The sequence below is a fragment of the Asterias amurensis genome, chromosome 5, assembly GCF_032118995.1.
Source record: "Asterias amurensis chromosome 5, ASM3211899v1".
Classification (NCBI taxonomy): domain Eukaryota; kingdom Metazoa; phylum Echinodermata; class Asteroidea; order Forcipulatida; family Asteriidae; genus Asterias; species Asterias amurensis.
In genome coordinates this window covers 16128951-16153972 of record NC_092652.1, presented here as the reverse complement: position 1 = coordinate 16153972, position 25022 = coordinate 16128951, and the positions used below count along the sequence as shown (strand labels likewise).

General features: G+C 37.9%; 1 protein-coding gene across 1 annotated transcript in view; it reads left to right on the top strand.

Moving 5' to 3' along the window:
• The window catches only part of LOC139937342 (macrophage mannose receptor 1-like), a 72607-nt gene that overhangs the window by 18016 nt on the left and 29569 nt on the right, over positions 1 to 25022 (top strand). The window contains exons 10-25 of the mRNA XM_071932446.1: positions 1009 to 1128; positions 1863 to 1934; positions 3841 to 3873; positions 5081 to 5248; positions 6668 to 6756; positions 7809 to 7965; positions 10046 to 10084; positions 10665 to 10835; positions 12132 to 12248; positions 12567 to 12683; positions 14057 to 14290; positions 14807 to 15031; positions 16657 to 16823; positions 18343 to 18447; positions 19512 to 19627; positions 21085 to 21236. Coding sequence (XP_071788547.1) covers positions 1009 to 1128; positions 1863 to 1934; positions 3841 to 3873; positions 5081 to 5248; positions 6668 to 6756; positions 7809 to 7965; positions 10046 to 10084; positions 10665 to 10835; positions 12132 to 12248; positions 12567 to 12683; positions 14057 to 14290; positions 14807 to 15031; positions 16657 to 16823; positions 18343 to 18447; positions 19512 to 19627; positions 21085 to 21236 — 2082 coding nt within the window. The remainder of the gene's footprint in view (positions 1 to 1008; positions 1129 to 1862; positions 1935 to 3840; positions 3874 to 5080; positions 5249 to 6667; positions 6757 to 7808; positions 7966 to 10045; positions 10085 to 10664; positions 10836 to 12131; positions 12249 to 12566; positions 12684 to 14056; positions 14291 to 14806; positions 15032 to 16656; positions 16824 to 18342; positions 18448 to 19511; positions 19628 to 21084; positions 21237 to 25022) is intronic.

Genomic DNA, 25022 nt, shown 5'->3' with positions numbered 1-25022 from the left:
ATACTCTCATATTTGCATGCCGTGAATTCTCTTTAAAACAAAAACCAGAACGCACCTCTTAAAAATTTATGTCTGCCATTTCCATCATTTTGGGAGTCAATTCCTTTCTGCATAATTTTGACTCCTAAAACAAACCAGAAGGAAAACCCAGCCAGTTTATTTTGTGGTTTATTACTTGATATTAAATGGTATTATGATATTACACTATTTTCCAGAAATGGCTATTTTGACCTGAGGGTGCACTTCTCATTTTAGTGCTGGGCGAATAGTGAAATTTTGTTATTCGGATACCGCTGGTCAACTATCCGAAATTAACTGGATACTCGAACAATTTTTTTCGCCACGAGAGGGCGCTATTTAAAAAAATATATTAAAAGAATATTTTTTTTTTGCCAATAGAGGGCACTGTTCGTTTGTGAATGAGATCTTATGGGCGGATTGATATTAGTTTAAGACAGTGTCACTCGGTTCATTCATAAAAATGACCGGATCTAATTTAAAGATGGCGATTTGCTGTTTCTTTTGATCGTGATTGACTCTACGTGAAGGAAAACTTGTGTAATCTTTGGACAAATTACGTCAGAAATGTCATTGTTTTAACTCTTCACGGAGGTGAGCATAGTAAAATACTTAATTTATACTGTTTTATGCTGTCTTAACAGAAGTTACATAAGGATTCAGACGAAACATTTATATCCGTTGTCGCCCGACGTCCGCGGATATTCGGATAGTTAAAGAATATCCGGTTACTCGGTTATTAATACAGAATTATCCGGTTTGTACACAGGTATTTGCGCCCTATGCGGATATCCGGTTAAGAAAAAAAAGGCATTCGCGGTTACGGATAGGAAAACCTATTTGCCATTAACCGGATATTCGAATAATTCGCCCAGGCCTACAATTGATGTTAAGATTGATAATATGAAACTATAGTTGTCTTGTGTAATGAAGAAATTTGTAACAGAATTTAAGATAATAACAATCTAAAAATCTTATTTCAACCATCAGATATCATCAGTGATAACAGCCTGAAGTGGGTGCAGAGTACCGGCTCAACCTACACCAATTGGGCAACAGGGGAACCCACTTTAACTGTTAGTCGCAATGATTGCGGCAGCATATACACAGGTATGCCATTATAATACAGTCATTTGACCAGTTTCAGATCATTGCCCAGTTCCGGATCATTTCAACTTTGCAATAACCACATCATTAAAGACAGTGGACACTATTGGTAATTGTCAAAGACTAGCCCTCACAGTTGGTGTATCTCAACATATGCATAAAATAACAAACCTGTGGAAATTTGTTTATTATCAATTGGAAGTGGACATGGAATTGTTTTTTATAACATTAGGAATGGGTGGCCCAAACATTTTGGCCCGGATTGTAGCCATAGCCAAATCCGTAAATGTGACCCGTCAGATGTCGCCCAACGCATTATTGAGTTATGGACAGGTTAATGGGGGAACATTAAAACATTTTTGGTTTGAGAACATGGTTGAGAACACTTACATTTAGGCAATAAAGCTATGAATACAACAATTTTGTGATCATACTTATGTCTAATTTGTATCCTTTCGCATGTAGTGGTAGTTTAAAACATCTTGTAATTCGTTTTTCAGAAAAAATGATGTATTGGCTAGTTTCAAACGAGAGTAACTCATCAATACGACACACCCCAAAGCTTAGACATATACCAAATTACTGCTGCTGGTGTGTTCTTTCCAGCAATGGAAACAACTCAATTCTTAAAACTGTCAACATCTGACTCATTTTCACGTAGCGGGACACAAATTACCAATCCTTACATATTCCTCTTTGAACCTCTAGTTATTGATTGGTATTGATCTTTCATTTAGGAAGTTCATCAGGACAATGGATGACCAAAGACTGTTACAACCTTCAAGGTTTCATCTGTAAAATACAAGCTGGTATGTCTTCATTACAAAATCATTTGGGGTAGAACTCAGAGTGGCACTTGATCCTGCGACCTCCATGTTAATGTGCCATCAGTGCTCTCCTGAAGCCCGGTTCATACTTCCTGCGAATGCAAATGCGAGGCGAATCTTGACGTCACTAATTTGCAACGAACAATTCGCAGCAGTTGAACTCTGCTCTACTCCCTTGTGAATAATCGCTGCGAAAGGAGGGTGTGACGTAAAATTCACGCCAAATTTGCTTGGCATTCGCATTCGCAGGAAGTATAAACCTGAGCTATCTAGCCACAATGGTGGCAATCTCCCTATTTTTCATTATATAGCGGTTCAACCTCCAACTGCCGTATAGCCAGGGACCCATTTTTGTGTGTGGTTTTTCTTCAAATATCAAGTCATAAACCACAATGTTTTACAACAACCCCATTGGTTTTTCTTAATTATTGTCCCACCAGGGGGATTTATGAGACTATTTTACAGTTTAAAAGGCTTAAATATACACAGAACATTGTACTTTAAATGGTTGATTCTAAACTAAAAGGTAAAAGAAAACTTGAGACAAAATTGGGGTAAGTAATTAGAAAACATATTATTTCACACCTCAACATTTCTGGAAGTTACTTCTTACAAAACTTTAAAGTGTAATTTGTTGTGTGCCTGAAAAAAGGGGTCTACGAACAGAATATTTACCAGAAAATTGTGTAAGTAACCAAACTAAAGTTTCAAGAAAACATAAATTCTGCTTGCAAATGGGATAACATTTATTAGGGGGTTATTACAATGTTGTGTTCTTGGGAGAAAGGTACTTGTGGTTCATGGGAAGAAGGGCTAAGGGCCTAATAATAATAATAATAATAATAATAATAATAATAATAATAATAATAATAATAATAATAATAATAATAATAATAACAACAAATTCTTATATAGCACATTTCACAATAACCGTATCAATGCTCTTTACATTAGTGCCCCGGTCATGGGGCCAACCACATCCCTGTAATGTTGCTCAGCTCCCTTGGGAGTATACAGCCCCGAGCTGCCTGTAAGGCGCTTGTGGCTTTCATACACAAAATCAACCTCTACCCTGGCAGGTACCCATTTATACCCCTGGGTGAAGAGAAGCAATTAAAGTAAAATATCTTGCTCAAGGACACAAGGGCCTACATCCTCTTCTAAAGAAATTTAGCCCGTTATAGATTTTAAATGAATGTCTTTCCTAAAGTCTTCATTTGTTAAACCAAAAATAGTTAAACAATTTTATGATGCAATGTAAAACATTGTTCATACTATGTGGATTGATATCTTCAGTCCCTACCACTCTGTGGGTTTTCCCTGGAGTAGTTCTCTAGGGGTGTGTCCTCACATATCTTAAACTTAAACTTCCTTCCTTGTCTTCTCTCCTTTATGTTCTTGGATAGTACAGTGATTAAAGGAACACATTGCCTTGGATCGGTTGAGTTGGTCTTTGAAAAGCGTTTGAAACCTGTTTTTTATCAAATGCATACATATGGTTGGAAAGATGTAAAAGTAGAATACAATGATCCACACAAACATACCTCGAAATTGCATGGTTTTCCTTTTACCACGTCAAATTTTTTACTCCCATAAATGGCCGACCGTGTTAGTTCGCACAGTAAAAAGAAAACCAAGCAATTTCGAAGCAAACTTGTGTGGATCATTGTATTCTGTTTTTAAAACATCTTTCCAACCATAATGTGCATTTTTTGTTTACGGTTACAATCGTTTTTTATAGACCAACATCGTCCGATCCAAGGCAATGTGTTCCTTTAAGTACGCTTTAATGAGAGTCCTTGGCTTCACAATTAGAATAAATGTAATGAAATTCAGTGAAATTAAATCATATTTAACATTTTTGTTCTTTTTTTTTCCAACAATTAAGGAGCGGCTGTTACATCTGTACCCCCAGACATGAGTAAGTCATTATTGTTAGTGAATTACCTCTTTTAATTAAAACAGGCTTCATGCAGTTTTAGTTTTGAAATTAACTACCACGTAAATAGGAGAGCACTTTAAGCTTTAAAATTATGCAGAGTGTAAAACAAACGATCCAGCGCTACCTGAACATGGGAATAAAGTCAAATGCATAGTAATAAAATGTTTGTACATCCATTATAATCATTAAAGGGTCTATGTAACTTTTGTAGGACAAAAACACAATGTCCACAGATGTATAGTAAACTTACACAGTTTGAAGATAATGATAGTAGAAAGCTTCCCTGAAAATACTACATGCTGAGGAGCTGTAGTTTTTGGGAAAGGAGTAAAACAATGTCATGACAATAATTTTCGTCTCATGAGACGAAAATTATTCTAATCATTTACAAACGTATTTTCATGACATTGTTTTACTCATTTCTCAAAAACTTAAGCACCTCAGTTAGTAAGATTTGAAGGGAGCTTTCCACTGTCGTTATCTTCAAACCCTGGGAGTTTAATGTAAATCTATGGACATTTTGAAAAAGTACCCAAATCCTTTAAAAGAATTTTGCTAATTCCTGTAGGCAGTACTTAAGAAGCACTGGACACCTTTGTTAGTTGTCAAAGACCAGTATTCTCACTTGGTGTATGCCCACATATGCATAACCAAATTTGGACCCAGTTGGTCATCTAAGTTGCTATGAGTATGGACGATGTGACCTCTGACGTCACTCAAAAACCATAACATGATTTGTGCACATACCGCCGGGCAAAACCTTTGTGATTTGGCAGCAAGCTAAAATGTGTATGCAAGCTTGCCATGACTACGCGTCTTTTTGCCCAGCGAAACATGACGTATACAGTGTTTTGTCAACAGAGGGTGTATAAACATAGGTCACATCGTCTATAATGAAAGAAAAACACCCTTGTTGCACAAATTTTGTGCTTTTAATCACAGATGCCTAATAAAAGGCTTCAGGCCTGAAGTCTTTTAACATTTAAGTGTGAAATAACCTCTTACTCATAAACCTACGTTATTTTGGAGGGAGCCGTTTCTCACAATGGTTTCTACTATATCAACAGTTCTCCATTGATTGTTACCAAGAAAGTTTTTTATGCTAACAATGATTTTGAGTAATTACCAATGGTGTCCTGACCTTTAAGGTAAAACATTTTATTAATGATTTAATAACTGCCTATAGGTACTGGAAGGTGTGATCCAGGATGGGATCTGAATGGTGACTCTTGCTACTATTTCAGTCCCTCGGACACAGCCACCTGGAGTACAGCAGAGTCAATCTGCAATGGTTTCGGCTCAGACAGCCATCTTGTCAGTGTTCACTCGGCTGAAGAGCAGTCATTCTTGTCAGGTATTTACCATATATATTATCGAGATTTAGCTTCGCGTCACCAGTGCAATGGGAGACTTTTTGAAAGCTCTGCCACTAGAGGGCAGCAGACCTACCAGGTAAGGGTGCACAACTCCTATAGCAAACAATGGAAAATGCTAAAAATTCAAAAATACTCAAAAAATATTTAGAAGTCTCTCAGCCTCTTGAAAATTAAATCAGATACATTGTCATACAACTAAACTTCAGATTTCTTCTCAATTTTTGGTAGGTCAGCATTTTGGATTTTTGCTAATTACCCTAGAAGAAACACTCCCAAAAACTCATGCACACCGCTTGTTATAATCCTTGGGGAACTCGTGTCCAGTACGTCCTGTTCCAGAACAGTTTGGTTTATGCTGTCAATGTGTTTAATATGAAAAACAAAATACAGTTGGCTAAATCTAAAATACAAAATCAAAAACATGCAAAACACAAGGTATTTGCTGTCAGTGACCGTCACTCATGCTTCTCCTATTCCTAAAGTTGTTGACATTACCTGGTGAAGAGCGCCTTCTCTTGGTGATTGGCAGATAGTCTAAAGTTTCCCATTACACAAACGTGAACATAAAAAAACTGTGTTGTTTCTAGGTGTCGTCACCACTTTGGGCTTATTTCATGCTTAACAACCCAATTTGTTGACGTTCACGCTAATGTATTTGTTTTTGTAACGTGCAGCTGACCTCCCTAATAATAATAGTTGCTACTTATCTAGTGCTAAAATCTGTCACTCGGTGACGCTCGGCGCTTGTACATCATTACTCCTGGTCTTTATGACTATCCGTTATTATTTTTATTTAATAATTAATCAAATGTGAACAAAGACAATTGGAGCAAACTGACCAAATCACTGAGTTATCAACCACTAGTTCTTTTCAGAACCAAAAGGTACAACAACCTTTTAAAGCCATTGGACCCTTTCGGTACAGAAAAAAATCACAGATTTACAAATAACTTACAGGGTTTACAGAAGGTAGTTGAAAGACTTCTCTTGAAATATTATTCCATGAAATGCTTTACTTTTTGGGAAAACAGTAAAACAATATCAATTCTCGATAGCGAGAATTACGGATTTATTTTGAACACATGTCATGACACGGCGAAATGTGCGGATACAAGGGTGGGTTTTCCCGTTATTTTCTCGCGACTCCGATGACCGATTGAGCCTAAATTTTCACAGGTTTGTTATTTTATATATAAGTTGTAATACACGAAGTGTGGGCCTTGGACAATACTGTTAACCAAAAGGGTCCACCCTCAATGGCTTTAAACAGTACAGAAAAAGAAATTAGAAATTCAGTTGTAGTTATGGGGGATTATCCACACAGTTTAGGCACTGTGACGAGGATTTGAAAAAGGTCTAAATAATACTAATTTATGTTTTTTTTTTGTGTTTTTCAGTGAGAGCGAGTTTTGTTGAGGAGAGCCACTGGATTGGTCTTCATGATACCGTAGGAGAAGGAAGCTTCAGATGGACAGACGGATCAACGGTAATACAATATAGGAATCAATGTGTGGTGAAGAGGTTTTCAACTAGTGGTTTAATCCCAACAAGGCCTGGTTCTTGATAATTTTACCGAGATGAAGTTGAGGTAAATTATCAAGAACCAGGCCTCGGTGGGTTTAAATCACTAGTTGTAAACCTCTTCACCACACATTGATTCCCATACATAAAAACCTTTTCGGTCAAAAACATCATCACTTTTTGGTCAAAAAGTAAAATAAATTCAAAAATTATAAGTGCTCATAGGAATAGCAAAACTGTCTGAGGTATTTATGAATGTCTAATCTGTTTCATTTGTCTAATGTGTCCATGTTCTCCGTTTTTAAACCGGAAATCTGTTCCTCCTTTTTTAAACCCCCACCCCCAAATTTTTGTTTTACCAAGTAACAAATATATATATATATACTTATAGTTAAGGTTTCTTTTTCAACAGCCTATCACATCCCTGCGTTACGCTTCCTTGGTCTTACTTTTGTCTGTCCGTAGGGTAAATTTTGATTGGTTCTCGACCAATCAAACTTCACAGTTTGTTACCGAGGTAGAACAATAACTGTTGTGTGGCCACGGATCGCACCCATGTTTGCCATACAACCTGGAAATCGGCAGACAGGAGATCACCTTTAGATTTCTGAAAAAAATTGTTGCATCCCCTTAAGTTGGTAGAATGCAGGCATGTTAGTCCACAGGACTTGGTGCAAATCCTACTCTTGTAAATTTGTCTTTGTTCAATCAAAATTATTATTAATGATCCCTGGCTACACGGCAGTTAACAGTTGTATGGCTTCTGACTGGCACCCCCAAACAAAGATATTGATAAAATAGGGACAATGCCAACATAGGGCTAGATAGCTCAGTTGGTAAAGCGCCGGCACATTAATCCGTAGGTTATTGGTTCAACACCCACCCTTGTAAATTTGTTACAAGATTATTATTTTAGAGTTGACAAAATGGAAGCAGATTTGATTTCGAGAAACTAAATTTCTTCAATTTTCCATCATACCATCATCATTAATTTATGTTATCACTGCAATTATACAGACAAATTTCCTGAACTGGGGTTCTGGGGAGCCCAATAACTTTGGTGCTGGAGGTGACGAGGATTGTGTTCATTTGGAATCAGCTTTCCAGAAGGTTGGAGTCTGGAATGACATTAACTGTGACTACACATACCGCTTCATCTGCAAGAAACCCAAGAGTAAGTTCAAATCTGTACATTACAATAACAGTTTCATATACACTGTAGCTGCTTAAAGACACTGGACACTATTGATTATTACTCAAAATAATTATTAGCATAAAACCTTTCTTGGTAACAAGTAATGGGGAGAGGTTGATAGTATAAAACATTGCGAGAAACGGCTCCCTCTGAAGTGACACAGTTTTCGAGAAAGAAGTAATTTTCCACAAATTTGATTTCGAGACCTCAGAATTACATTTTGAGGTCTCAAAATCAAGCATCTGAAAGCACACAACTTCGTGTGAAAGGGTGTTTGTTCTTTCATAGTTATCTCGCAACTTTGACCACCAATTGAGCTCAAATTTTCACAGGTTCGTTATTTTATGCATATGTTGAGATACACCAAGTGAGAAGACTAGTCTTTGACAATTACTAACAGTGTCCAAAAAGGATTGGGGTACTTTTTGTAACGCAAAACACAATTGTCCGCAGATTTACATTAAACTTACACAGTTTGAAGATAATGATAGCAGAAAGCTTCCCTTTAAATATTACTTACTGAGGTGCTGTATGAGTAGAACAGTGTCACAAAAATACGTTTTACATGCTAAAATAATGGGTGTGACTTGTTTTACTAATTTCTCACAAACCACTGCACATTAGTAGCTTTTTTTTAAGAGGTTATCAACCATCATTATCTTCAAACTGTGTGAGTTTAATGTAAATCTTTGGACACCCAGACCCTTCAAGCACAAAAAAGTAGCTAAGCACAATAAACTAATACTTACCAGATTGACAACCAAAATACCATCTCACAATACTATTTGTGGCTGGTATCTTGCTTGTATTTGCTAAGCGGATTTTTTTAGCCAAACTTTCTGCTTAAGCAGCTCCATGATATTGAGCCAAGGTGGCCAGATGGACAATTAGCGTAACTTTCAATTTTCTAGTAGCAAGGCTGTGCAAGGGAGCTGATGGTCGTTCAAATCTCAGCAGAACTTGCACCCAAAGTTTTAAATCCAATTTACTAATTTCTTTTAACTGTCTCTCATGAATTTTTTCAAACACAAGGAATATTGAAAATGAAAGATATTAATGAATGTAAACAATATAAATATAATATAATAAATACAAATAATAACAAATAGCTACTTCTCTCATATCTCTCCAGTTTCCTGGCGATGACTAGAGCAGACTAGTTGAAACGTTGAGACCAATTTAAGAACTCACTCCGCAGTAGTGCAGTTAATCTTTTAAAGGCAATGTACACATTTTAGTAATTGTCAAAGACCAGTGTTCTCACTTGGTGTTTTCCATCATACGCATAAAATAACAAGCCTGTGAAAATTTGGGCTCAATTGGTCATCGAAGTTGCAAGAAAATTATGAAAGAAAAAACACCCTTGTTGGACAAATTCGTGTGCTTTCAGATAGGAATAAAAGACTTCTAGCTGGAAGTCTTTAATGGACCCTTCCAATGAAATATGCTAATTACATTCACGCATGCGTACATACCTTGCTGGTTGCAAACACCATTGAATTGTGCACTAAGCAGACGCGCAATCGCGTCTGCGTCACGCACCCATTAGCCGTGTACAAAACAGCGCGATTCCCTCAGTTTGCCAGCCAAAACTTAAGTGCGCACGCGCTATGTGCAATTTACATATTTCATGGGAAGGGTCTATTATTTTAGTGAGAAATTACGTCTTTCTCTAAAACTACATTACTTCAGAGGGAGTAGTTTCCCACAATGTTTTATACTATCAACAGCTCTCCAGTGCTCGTTACCAAGTCAGTTTTTAAGTTAATATTTGTTTTGAGTAATTACCAAATGTGTACCCTCCCTTTAAGATTTTCTACCTTCCGCCCAGGTAGTATTTAAAAAGCAGGACAGTTCGTTTAAGAACTGAAAAAATCTCCCGTCAAATCTGAGAAACCTACTCAGCGGTAGTACAATATAATTAAAGCAAGACAGTTCTGTAAAGAAGAACTACCTAGCAAGTAGATACACACATGGTGTAAGCACAGACAAAATATATATATTTTAACGTAAATATTTAAAATTGTGAATGCCCACATTTCTTTCTTTGTCCTATCAGCCGGCAATGATGTAAACACTCCAGCACCAACAGCACCAGGTAAGGCCTTCTGAGTGAGAACAATATTTTCAACAGCAAGTTGCAAGTTAATGCATCGTAGTTATACATTTTTCTTCCAAAGTATTTAGTTTAGAGACTTTTTAAAAAACATAAATTAATCATGAATCTGAACAATTTTCCAAAAGTAACAGCAATTTTTTTTTGTCATTGATAATACTTGTACATTGTTCTTGCAATGTTGATACAGATATGTAGTTTATTGACTTTTAAAAAGATCATCTAATTGCAGCGTTGGTAGGCTCATATTGGGTATGATTACAAAATTACGATTATCATAGGCAAAACTATCCAAATTCATTGTCTACTTGTTGAGAAAATGGCAAAAGTTTTATGGGAACAAACACATAGGCAAATCACTTAGGTCAAATTCAAACCCCTGACTTTTGCATTTCTAGAGCACTAGACCACTAAGCTAGCCCGATGGCTAGAGGCAGTTTGATTCCTTAGCAGAGGGCACTGCAACGATAATAGATGAATGGATCAAGAGTATAATTTCATTGTTGGCCCTTACACCGATGTAAGAGTTATATCATTTTTTTTTATTTGGCATGTTTGGCAGTTGTTTATGACAGGAAATGCGGCCTTGGTTGGGAGTATGAAAGCTCTGGGGATCGGTGCTACAGTTTCCGAAGTGAAGAAATTACGTGGGAGGAAGCGGAGAATCAGTGTCACAGCGAGGGCGCTCATCTAGTCAGTATCGCTGACATCAATGAACAGCAATTCTTCTACTGTAAGTCAACATTGCCAAATAAACATTGCCAAAACTCGTTCTCATCGGCGGTTCAAGGTTCATTTATTTTCCACAGTATCAAAAAATGAAAGACATTCACTGGAGAGTGATCAGTTTGAAGAATACAATACAGAAAGATTATGACAATGCAGAGCAGCAGAGCTTGTAGGCAATGGTCCCTAGAGACATGGAATTGCATAGAGAATAACAATTACAATTTGGTGAACCAAAAGGTTTGCTGTGGAGATGAGGGGAAAAAAACATGATCGATCTCACGCTGCGCCATTTTTTTCCAACATGCCTTTCTCACTCTAGGTTCTTTAAAGAGCAAATAAAGGATGATCTCAATATTTCAACTATTACCGATTTATGGCCAAATAGACATCGCAGATATCGGGTAATAAAGATTTTACTCTCAAAATTTGCATTTAGTAATGAATAACCCGAGTCAAAAATGCACCCGGCAGCGCGGCATTTTCAGCCGAGAGTCAAAAACAGCTTATCTATTTTAATGACCTCTTGACGCCAGTGACGATATTCCCCTAATTGGGTGTGGACACAGTTCTCCAGCTTTGGCAAACTGAGGGCGCTATTTTCCACTCCAAATAGCCGCCACTGACGTCACGATTCCTTTGTCGCACAGGTTTGTTTGACCCCGCGTTTTTCAGAAATTGGGCTTGAAGCGGTAGAAAAAACATTTTTACCATGTTTTAACATGAGGTAAGAGACTCGTTATATTTTTTTTATGTTTCCTATGGACTCCAGCTATTAGAAAACTGTAATATCTATTTATTTGAGATCATCCTTTATTGGCTGTTTAAAATGTGCCCAAAATGTAGCACATTTTAGTTTGGCCTGTGACCGATCCACTCATCGCACCTGCTCAATAGTAACCCGCAAAAGAGGCATTAGGACAAAGAGCAACTGGTCCCCTGTGATTTCTTCTTTGATCTTGTGATGTTTAACTGATGCAGATTAGGGTGACTGTGTAAAAACATTTGAGTGGAATAGCTTAAACAAATTGCAATTTGACACGCTCGTTCTAGGTGTCCTACAATGGCCATACAAGCGCCAACAGTTTTAACAAGCTGAGCCACTCAGCATTGTTCAGATTACATCCCTGTAACGAAATGTTCACATCTTAATTTTATTGTATATCAAGTCCAAAAACTGAAGGTATATTTTGCCTTTAAATAGTTCTTTGAAATCAGCCCTATAAGAAAACTAAAATCAGCTATTTATTTTCTCGTAACGTGGTATTGAATGTTGTGTGCTCTTTTTGTTTGCTGATAACAGCTCGTGTGAACTATCTGTCGACCGGTGCTTTATGGATCGGAGCCAATGATCTCGGAGGTGAAGGGGGATTCAGATGGACTGATGGATCACCATTCAATTATTTCAACTGGGATAGTGGTATGAATTATATACATTTTTTAACCGGTATTATAGTAATAATAATAATAAAGATAAAGATTTGGTTTTACCCTTACACTTATGTGTGTTAGCACTGCATACTCAATACGTTCCCCAGTTCAGGGAAAAAATCACAGGCTTGTTACTCGGGTGGGATTCAAATGTTTTTGTTCCAAGTTAAAATTCCTTTCCGTATAACTGTAATTTATTCTTATACCCTCCCCAGGGTTATGGGGGTATGTTTCAGTTTGGAGTAAAACATGATCCAATTATCTTCTTTGGCTAATTTGTTAATTTATTGACTTTCACTCCTTCAAGGTGAGCCTAACAATAACGGAGTGGCCGGTGAGAACTGTTGTGACTTTTACACTGGCAGTGGCAAATGGAATGACAACAAGTGCTTTCAAGTACGTCCATATGCCTGCAAGCAAATAGGTAAGAGTCTCCTAACCCTATTCAACTTGAATTTACTTTCTCATTCCAAATAATTGTAAGGCTGTTTTTTGTTTTTGTTGATTTTCTGAATGGACGCTTTGTTTGATTTTGTTCATTCTATTTTTCTCCTGAAGAAGATCAGAGCATACTGAGTTGTCAACCACCTGTTCTCCTCAAAACCAACACTCCTCAAAAGAGATTCACATATATGGTGCTACCGCAAAACCTCACCTAAATTTACTCCCACCATGCAAAGTTTTAAATCCTACTCATCTTATTTTTGCAATATTTGCTGACCTTTTTTGTGGTTGTTTATAATTGTTTTCACTTTAAATTTGTTTGATTTAACTAAGAGAGTAGTGGTTAACGACTCGACAACATATCGATCAGTATGCTTTGATCATCTTCTGGAGAAGATCATACTGATCGAAACGATGAGTCGTTAAAGGAACACATTGCCTTGGATCGGACGAGTTGGTCTATAAAAAGCGTTTGTAACCGTTTGTTATAAAATGCATATGGTTGAAAAGATGTTTTAAAAGTAGAATACAATGATCCACACAAATTTGCCTTGAAATCTAGTGGTTGTCCTTTTATTTTGCGGACTAACACGGTCGGCCATTTATGAGAGTCAAAAACTGGACTCCCATAAATGGCCAACTGTGTTAGTCGACGAGGTAAAAGAAAAACCGCGCAATTTCGAGGCATGTTTGTGTGGATCATTGTATTATACTTTTACAACATCTTTCTACCCATATACATTTTATAACAAACGGTTACAAACGTTTTTATTAGACCAAGTCGTCCGATCCAAGGCAACGTGTTCCTTTAACCACCAGTTCTTTTCAGAACCAAACACTACTCAAAAGAGATATTCACATGGTGTTTAATGCAAACCTCTCTTAATTATACTTCCACCATGCAAAGCTTCAAATCAAATCCTATTTCTTGATTAAAAGACACTGGGCACCTTTGGTAATTGTCAAAGACCAGTCTTCTCACTTGGTGTATCTCAACATATGCAGTAAATAACAAACCTGTGAAAATTTGAGCTCAATTGGTCGTCGAAGTTGTCGAAATAATGAAAGAAAAAACACCCTTGTCACACAAAGTTGTGCGCTTTCAGATGCTTGATTTCGAGACCTCAAAATCTAATCTATTTTTGAGGTCTCAAAATCAGATTCGTGGAAAAAAACTTCTTTCTCGAAAACTACATGACTTCAGAGGGAGCTGTTTCTCACAAAGTTTTATACTATCAACAGCTCCCCATTATTGTTTCAAAGTAAGGTTTTATGCTAATAGTTATTTTGGGTAACTACCAATAGTGTCCACTGCCTTTAAAGTATTGATTGTTTTTCCTCTGTTCGAAAAAGATTACATCCAGATGTACTTCATTCCATCTCGTCTGAGGAAACTTGACCAAACCAATGCCGTAGTGATACCCAGTGTATGGCCCGAGGATTGCGCTATGGCATGTATCAAGAGTCCCAACTGTATGTCCTTTGACTATGGGAGAATCAATATGGAATGTAGACTGAATACTCAGGTATCAAGCGGCGGGCTGGTACCTACTGACAACCTGGATCCTTTTGATTACTACGAGAGAGGTAATAAGGCCCCCCAAAAAAACAGAAACTGTCTGTTTGTACAAAGAATTAAAATAATAATATTAATAATAATATTAATAATAATGGAGACTTTTACTGCGCCATGTCTGTCACAAGGTGGCACTCCTGGCGCAGGAACCCTTACTAAGCTGACATCTAGGAACTGAAACAAACTAAACAGAAGGTGAAAACCGCTTAAGAGATTAATGGATTAATTTGTGATCAAGCACTCTTTGTACCAGACAACAATCAAATTTAACACGCAAACGACTTATTATTTTTTAGCCTGAGGAAATCTTTTAGGGAGAACACTGATTTTGAAAGGTGGCCGGCATTCAAAAATCCCTTGCAAAATTATAATTATTGTTATAATAATAGCACTAGAAGTTACACATACAAAATCAAATTTAATTAAAACCTGGACCAGCCATTGTCTGCAAGAAATGAGTGATTTTAATGCACTGTTTTTGTGAGCTTCTGAATTTCTCTACTCCCTAATGCTCTTCTACTCTTCAGACTTTTCAGCGACTACTGATGCACCCCCACCAACCCTCCCATCCTCTTATAACTGCCCATCTGATGACTGGTTGCCCTATGGTGATAGCTGTTACTACGTACAGAGCGATAAGACTGATTTCAGCAGTGCACAGACGCAGTGTCAGGCGCGCATGAACAACGCAAACCTCGTCTCAATCGCTAACCTGAATGAGAATAACTTTGTTCTGAGTGCAATTAATCAAGGTACGTCTACATCTTAAGGCTGTTTACAGTCGGTCGCACGATAGTTTTGCGATGGAAATCTTGACGCGACACAGTTTATAGGCCTCAGCGATGACTTTAAACTGTGTCTTTTTTAGGATCGCGTGTCAAGATTTCCATCACACGACCATCGCGCGACCGACTTTAAACCGACCTTTAATTAATAAAATGTTTGGGATTTTAACAATCAAACAGTAGTGTTTGAAAGTGGTCAAAAAATTATATTCGTCTAAATTAACCAACCACACCATTTCTGAAGAGTTGTAATGATGGTAATTTCCTTCATGTCTAGTTTATATGTTATAAATCCTTTACTCACCCTATCTCACACCACCTACTCTAACCACTACTAGCCCAACCTATCCCATTTAACCCAACCCCAACCAGTCCAGCCTATCCCATTTGGTCCAATATGGTATGGCCCCTTCCTTCCCAACTAGTATTATCTAGCCAACTGGCAAACCCATCTCAATCCCAACCAGGCCAACTCATCTCATCTATCCCAACCAATCCCAACTTATTGCGCCCCACCACCTCTGCTAAACTCATCCTGTGTGGCCCCTTCCATCCCAACCAGTCTTATCTAGCCAACCCAATCCCAACCAGCCTAACCCATCCCATCTAGCTTGCCCAACTCATTCCAACAAATCCCATCCCATCTATCCCAACCTACCCAATCTAGCCCTAGGAAGCCCAACCGATCCCATATGGCCCCACCAATCCCAACTGTTCCCAAGCCAACCCAACCTATCCCAACTGTTCTCAACCAGCCCAACACATCTGGGCCCAATTTCATGGCTCTGCTTACCGCCAAAAAATGCGCTTACGATCACGATTCCCCGCTTACGTGCAAGCGCCGAATTTCTGCGCTAGCCTTGTAAGCCTAGAATGCCTAATAACGGGGAGTACGCAAGCGCAGAAGCCCAAGTTCGCCGCTAAACCGTGAAATACGCTTGCCGTAAGCACAGAATTCCCTGCTTCCGTAAGCGTCGATTCTGTGCTTACGGTAAGCAGAGCCATGAAATTTGGCCCTGGCTCCAACCAGCCTCTCCCTAATCCACTAACCCATAAACTATATGCTACCCAAAAACCTTTTAGCATTAGAATTTTTAGGATCATTCAGCAGTTTCATTCCATGGCTTAAATTCAGATATCCACCCAAAAAAATTGAGCCCTTTAATAATTGAGTCTACATGTTTCTTTACAGAAAATAAAATTAGCTGTATTAATTGGTTTTTACCCATACACCGATGTGTGTTTGCACTGTATACTCAGTACTTTCCTGAGTCCTGTGGTAAAAAATATCACAGGCATGATTAAAATCCAATTAATATTCTTTATCCCCGATGCAAATTTAACATCTCTTATTAGAATTAGCTATGCAAACTGCTTACCAAACAAAAAGACCTATGGTATAAATGCAAAAATCATTTAATGGCCTGGTGTTTTGAGCTTAGCAAAGTCTTTCTCGAAGGCTAAAAACACACACCAAAATTATAAATGAGAAATTCATATGATATTTTCTAATAACCCCAACCCCACTTCTAGAAGACTACCTATGTTTGTGCATTTTTGATTAATGGTTGAATCTCATCTGCTCAACCCAGATCTAACTGCTGATTATAAATCGAGTGCATGGATCGGCATGAGTGACCTTAGCTCTGAAATGTACTATGAATGGCTTGACGGCACTGAAGTTACGTTCACCAATTGGGCATACTATGAGCCTAACAACCAAGGCACGGAAGACTGTGTGGAGATATACATGAGTAGCGTAAGTTTTGGGTTCATCAAAACTCTGTATTTTCTGTTAAAAGGCACTGGACACATTTGGTAATTGTCATAGACTAGGTCTCTCACTCCCAACATTATCCATTAAATAACAAATCTGTGAAAATTTTGTGTGAATTGGTCATCGAAGTTGCAAGAGAATAATGAAAGGAAAAACAACCTTGTTGCACAAATGTGTGTGCTTGCAGATGCATCATAAAATGCTTCAGCCTGAAGAGTTTTAATATTTAAGTGAGAAATTACCTCTTTCTCAAAAAAGTGTTACTTCTAAGGGAGCTGTTTCTCGCAATGTTTTATACTATCAACAGTTTGTTTGATTCCCCCCTCCACTTCATTCCGGCAGCTTTCTTTTTTTATTTTCTTCTTGATTGTCCTTTTTTAAACTTTATAAATTTTTTGTATCTGATATGGTTGTTGAGTACTTTAATCCAATTTAGTTGGAAACTTAATTGCCCTGCCATTTAAAAAAAAAAAAAACAGGCATGTGACATCCTAGCTTAATTGCCAAGCCATATTTACAATACTTTGGCACCCGAACAAAGTTTTTGACAGCATAGGTCTAGACAGCTCAGTTGGAATTAAGAGTGCCGGCACGTTAATCCAGAGGTCGCAAGTTCAAGTCCCACTTGAGTCATTTATCCTTTGTTCAACCCAAAATGAAAGCTTTATGCGTTGCCAAAATTCCTAAGACATTTTCAGTACTTCCCGCTATACTGTGGAACATGTGAAATGGTTATACTTTGGTTATACAATGGTTATACAATGGTTATACAATGGTTATACAATGGTTATACAATGGTTATACAATGGTTATACAATGGTTATACAATGGTTATACAATGGTTATACAATGGTTATACAATGGTTATACAATGGTTATACAATGGTTATACAATGGTTATACAATGGTTATACAGTGGTTATACAGTGGTTATACAGTGGTTATACAATGGTTATACTATGGTTATACAATGGTTATACAATGGTTATACAATGGTTATACAATGGTTATACAATGGTTATACAATGGTTATACAATGGTTATACAATGGTTATACAATGGTTATACAATGGTTATACAATGGTTATACAATGGTTATACAATGGTTATACAATGGTTATACAATGGTTATACAATGGTTATACAATGGTTATACTTTGGTTATACAATGGTTATACAATGGTTATACAATGGTTATACAATGGTTATACTGTTGGTTTAAATATAATTGGCATATAAAAGAACCCAGTGCACTTACCAGAAAGAGAAGGGGTTCGCCCCAGTGTTCCTGGCTGTGGCTGCTGTATGCGCCGTAGCACCTTGTATACCCTTTTATAAGGTGCTACATAGTTGGGTCTCAGAATTCATCACTACAATAACCTATCTTTCTGAAAGTTTGTATATACTCAGCGCCTTGAGTACCTTGTTTGGTAGATACGTGCGCTTTATAAAGACTTCGATATTATTATTGTTATCATTATTTTGTTTTATTTTTCTATAGGGGGAATGGAATGATATCAACTGCCAGGGATATCTCTTTCCATCTGTGTGTGAGGTAGCTAAAGGTCCATCAGGAACACCACCTCTTAACACCGGATGTCAGTCGGTAAGACTCGTAATTATCAACTACATCAATTTCAATTGCTTAATTTCATTCATCAACAAGTCTAACACTTCACTGTTTTGAATCCTATAAATTAAGAAAAAGTATAGAAGCGCGTGTTAAGTATTTTCAAGAGATATCAAAACTCTGTAAACTTGAAACAAACTTATCTGAAAACTTGTGGCTCTTATAACATTTTGTGTGTGTTTCAGTACTGATGCACACGATGCTAATCAGCTGCAGATTCAGGATTGTAACTAGGAACCAATAATCAGGAGAGGTTTAAAACAATCCTGAAGCGCCAAAAAGTAGCGGGAAGGTTGTGACGATTATGGGTAACATCTTTAGCGAGGTTAAAGACACTGGACACTGTTAGTTATTGTCAAAGACCAATTTTTCACTTGGTGTATCTCAACATATACATAGAATAACAATGTGAAAATTTGAGCTTAATTGGTCGTTGAAGTTGTGAGATATCTTTGAAAGAAAAAAAAAAGCTTGATTTCGATACCTCAAATTCTAAATCTGAGGTCTCAAAATCAAGTTCGTGGAAAAATACCTCCTTCTCAGTACCAAGTAAGGTTTTATCCTAATAATTATTTTGAGTAATTACCAGTAGTGTCCACTGCCTTTAAGGCTATGCAGAAACTCGATATGATAACTTGAATCGTTAAAGTTTACAAAAGAAAAAAGAGAGTTTCAAGATGTTGATTAAGTTGGTAATCGCCAGGGGATGTGCGGACACTCCTCCAGGATCCATGCACTCCTGTTATCGGTTACACAACTCCCCCGTCTTCACCACTAACGCGCAACAGCATAATAAACATGATTGCGTGCTAGATTTGGTTTAATCTCCTTCTTTTGATTATATTTTAGAAATAACAACATTTTTCATAACCTTCTTTCACAACATCACGACACTCCTACTCCTGTCAACTCTTTGTATGATCCCCAAATTGTTCTTTCAATTTGCGATTTCAAATCCCGCTCTCGTAATTTTTCCTCTGTTCACCTCCAATCTTTTAATTTTGCTTTTATTAATGATGATTGTGTTTTTGAATCCACAGGGATGGCAAGCATATCTGGGATCGTGTTACAAATTTGAGACCAGCCCAGCTACTTGGAGTACAGCCAGGAGTAATTGTAATAGTATGGGTGGAAACTTGGTGTCTGTCAGTCATATGTAAGTTCTCTTCACCACTGGGCACAATTTTCATGGAACTAACTTCAGAATAAAATGTAGCTAAGCACATCAAAATAATGCCTACCAGAATAAGAAAATTGGCAAAAGTACCCGTTCACTTGTATTATCGTTTGGTTTATTACTAAATACTTGAAATAAAAAAGTTGCATCCCCTTAATTTAGGTGATCCCCTGGCTGCTGCTTCCCAGGTTGTATCCTAAACTTTGGTGTATCCCTGGCTATACTTGTCAGTTAATTATTGTGTTGCTTCTGACTTTTTTTTAATTTATTTTATTTATTTTATGCAAGTCGCCTGACACACAAGACCTGAAGGCCACTTCAAGGTGTGCGCTCATTTATATTTTCCAGAGGCCGTTGCCACCTACTCATAGGGCTGAAACAGGGTTACCCCTTTCACAGTACATACGAATGTAGGCTTGGGTATCATCAATTCGAAGCCTGGCCGGTAGAGCAGAAAGCACTAAAGAAAGCATTGACAAAATATGGAGGCCGCCAACATAGGGCTTTATAGCGCAGTTTATAGAGCACTGTCACAATAATCTAGAGGTCGTTGGTTCACATCCGGCTCTGGTAAATTGTTCTTTGTTCAACCCGAATTGATAAACAAAATTACCACGGCAGTTCCCCTTGTGGTTACTGAATACTTGTGGCTTGTAAAAGTGCATAATAAATACACATTAATATTGTTAATTAAGTATAAGATTTTCATTGACACCATGAAAAATCTCTTTCGTGAGTCGTGGTGGCTCTGAGAAGTGCTAGTTTGTACTGCTGGATCATGTCAGTGTGCTCTGACCATCTTCTGAAGAAGAGTACACTGACCGAAACGTCGAGACTAGCTCAGTACAGACTAGCTCTTCTCAGAGCCACACCTACTAAGCTTGGGGGATACTATGATATTATTCAATATCGGGATACTAATTTGGATACGATTTTGATATCAGATCGATTTGATTATCGAAATGTCGATAAATCGCGATATAATAACAATAATAATGATAATAATAATAATAAACCGTTCTTATAAAGCGCATTACACACGGAGTCCCAATGCACTGTACAAAGATTAAGTGTTGCGATATCGATTATAAGTATTGCGATGTATTTCCCAGCCGAGACATCTTGCACCCCATATAGGTTTGGAGTAAAACCAGAAGAATAGGTCATTAGAACACCTCTCTAATGCTATGACTGTCTCTTCTACAACTTTCACTGGGAGTTTGAAGACTGATGATGTCAAATTTAATAAATTGCGATTATATCAAATGTCGCGATATATTGTATACGATATGACGGGAATAAAATAAATCGATATCGCCCAAGCTCAACCACTACTTACAAAAGAGTTTTTAACATGGTGTCATCGCAAACATTATTTACTAAGTAATTTTTCACCATGCATAAGCTATGAGTCTTGTTGTTTTTAATATTATTAGGTATGATGCAGCTTATGTGAGTGCTCAAGTTGGTCTGCAGACGCACGGTACTAATGTATGGATAGGAATGAGTGATCCAAACAACTCAGGGTTGTATGAATGGGCTGATGGCTCAGCTATATCTTATACTAACTGGGGACAGGCACAGCCAGGTAAGTGGAGATCGCTGGACTCAGGGTAGGCCTTTTATTGAAAGAGGGGTTTCGAGGTCCATTCTAGTTTTGAAATGCACACAGTTTTCCAATAGACCCCTTTCATATCCTAATCCGTTTTCACAAAGAGGCAATTCCTTAAAAAGAAATTCATTTTGGCGAATCAGTGTTTACACATTTGGGGTTTTATTATTAACATCAGCACTTTCCCAAAGTTACAAGTGATCAAATTTTATAGTTTTGTACTAACACTAATTAGCAAACAGTGTCCGAAAAACAATGATTTCAAAACAAGTTCAAATGCGGATTTCTCCAATCATGAAAGTTTGGCTACCAGGGCTAAATTCGAATTGCCTTTAGCTACCGGGCTACCTCGGTTGTCTAGTTGGTAAGACACTGCTCTAGAATTGCAAGGGTCATGGGTTTAAATCCCACCCGAGTAATATGCCTGTGATATTTTTTCACAGGACTCGGCGAAAGTACTGAGTATACAGTGCTAACGCACATCGGTGTATGGGTAAACAACCAAAATTATTAGGGCTAAATTGCCTCTTCCTAAAACAGTGTCGATATGATGTTACAAGTGCCTTGCTCAGGGGCCAATTTCATAGAGCTGCTTAAGCAAAAAATTTGCTTAAGCACGAAAATAGCTCGCTTATTTTACACACGCTACTGGCCAAAATTTCATGCCAGATACATTGCTTATGACTAGTATTTACCTGTTGTTTACTTAGCATAACAATTGAGTGGAGTCTTGGCCAGTAATCTGATTTTACTAAGCAATGAATTTTTTGCTTAAGCAAAATTTTGTGCTTAAGCAGCTTTATGAAATTGGGCCCTGGTCATTGAAGACCTATCATTGGCCAAGAGTTGTGCACAGTGCTTATACATGCGGAAATAATTAATTGTTTGACCTCTGCGTTGGCAGACAATAAAAGGGGTCTATAGATTAAAGTCCTTAGGAAAGAGGGGAAACATTTTACAAGTCTAATTCATTTTAAAAAGGTGTAAATTGCCATTTTATTTGATACTCTTTCCAAGTGATTGAAACGTTACATATCATCAAATTAACAAAAGCATGGGTCTGTACATTCCAAAGAGGAATTTCTGCGCCAGTCAAAAGTTCAAATTAAATGCCTTTTTGATTGAATATTAACCAAATACAGGACAAATTTGGAAATGACCAGTACAAAAATGTACAGGATATGTATTTTAAATGTGACCTCATCAATTTTTTGGGGGGGTATCTGAAACAGGAAAAGAAAAATGTTTTTAAGCGCCATTGAATAAGTCTCACCAAACTTGCAAATCGTTGATTGCTCTGCTTTGAATACTACCCAACAGACGGTACATGCCTTGGTTATCTATTCAAAAATACAAACATACCCACGGCTATGTCATAAACACCACCATAATGGTTGCTCCCTACATCTTTCTCAAGATGTAAACAAGAGATTACCCGATTCATTGAATCAAACTTACATGCAACTGACGAGGAAGCTTACATGACTTCCGAAAACTAGTTATTGCTACCCAAGGATCTGCAAAAATATCCTAAATCTCGAAAACATTTTCGTTCACATACAGACCAAATTGGTCTTAAAGGGTCACATATCTTGGTTAAACTATTTCCCATAAACACCATGTTTATTATAGTAACGGTGGAAATAGTACAGCACAGTTACAATAATTGAAATCGTATTAATACAATACATATTTCAATTCACCACAAGTCAACAGACACAACGTCACTGGATGGGAGAGCACCAACATTTATTATCCCTTTCTATCAATCCTCCTTGCCCCCTTAAGGGGCATTTGTGAGTCGTTGGTATATAAGCTACCCGTGTATTCCCACCTGTCTCTTGAGGAACGGGAATCTCCAGGTTGTTCGTGTCTGAACCCCTCACATAACACGAGAGCTTACCTATTCACTCTGTGCCACACACAACCTCAACCATTTTTACGTCCACACAAGATGGTCCTACCCTCAAACGAGGTTTACCAACCACCTTCATGATATTAACAATTACCTTGACGATCTAACTGGGATCAAATCTAACAAAACATATACCTTCACAAACTATTATCTTTTGGTGATCAGAATCCATACATATCCGACATTGGATATAAAAAAATATTCATAAAACATTATCATCAAATTAAATAACAGAAGTATCCTACACAACGTTTATCAACTTTGTATTCATGATAACTATCAAAGATACTTCTGCTATCAACACATAACCCCAACAAATATTTAATATCTTGTTAATATTCCTTTTCCAACAATCCAACCGGATAGGAAAACATTATACCAAAAAAACCCATCCCATTTGGGACCACCAACCACTTGGGTTTCGCATGAGGTTTCACCACGGGATCCCAGTATCCCGCTCTCTAAATCCCGCCAAAATGCAAAAACCCCCCAACACAATGGACTACCACCGTACCTATTGTTCCATTCAAGACCCGTGAACACACCCTCCATGCAACCCCACCAACTCGAGCTTACTCCTGGCTAGTGCATATTGTCACCTCTCGCACGTCCGCACCGGAGACACATAAAGCAAGTCTCCCAAGACATTTTCTCATTCACAATCATGTCTTCGAAACTTAGCAAATCCTCAAGAAGGAGCCTGTGCAAAAGCCGATTCCTTTTCAAGCCTGCCACCGAAGTCCAAGAAGAAGACCAAGCTCAAGAGGTTTTGGAAGTGCCTAAAACACCGGGGTCATCATTTGAAACAGCTGATTTTCTGGAAACATCGCCATCTAACTCAGAATCGCCTCCTTGCGGGAACAGATCACTGATCGACCGCTTAAAAAGCGACTTTGACAAAAAGGCAATCATTCCCGAAATCAAAACATCTTCAAAGAAACAACTGCCCACGGCAGATTTCGAACTCGTAAAGTCCCTGGCTGCTAACGTGGGATCACTCACATCAGCTAAGGCACACATCGACAAACAGATTGTTTCTCTGACGAAAGCTGTCAAACTGAAAACACCACCCACCTACATCACTTCGCAGGCAAGACCACCGCACCCTCACCATCTACTCACCTACGAGGAAGGTTTCCAGGCAACTTGGAAAGATCTTGAAACCTACATGGGACAAGCCTTCGCCAAACTTACCCTCGATCAATACCTGAAATTTCAATTGGACATTGAAAACCGATTGGCAGAAGCCAGAGAAAACTCAACCGCCCAGCTAAACGAGCATTTCAAGACCGAAGACAGCCGAACTACCGCCAAGAAGCTCTTTGGATTCTTCTCAAGACCAAAACCAGCTCCAGGCAAAAACAACAAGAGAAAACGAGAAGAGAGCCACTGACTTTCAACCAAAAACAACCGGTCTTTTTCAAGACCACCCCATCTTTCAAAAAGAGATTCCAAACACGTTGTAATTGTGTCCTTGTTAAAATAATTTGCTATCATCTTAGCAGATATATTTAATAATAAATACCATTCCCTATACACAATAAACATGGTTACTCGAAAACATAATAAAAGAAAGTCACTCGCACGAACCCATAGAAAAGCCAATCGCTTTTCTCGCCACTGCTCAACCCTGTCCCAACAGAGACAACATAATCTGTTATCAGATTTGGCTAATCAAAGCGAACAATTCATAACGAACCTTTCCAGTGTTGAACTTTCTATAGATCAGAAAATCGCACTAGGTAAAGGTTTGAACTTCGTTCCCACCCCGGCCAAACCCACACGCCGTTCTCTTTTGATAGATATAAACACTTTCAATCGAAGAATGAGAATAAAATACCTTATGC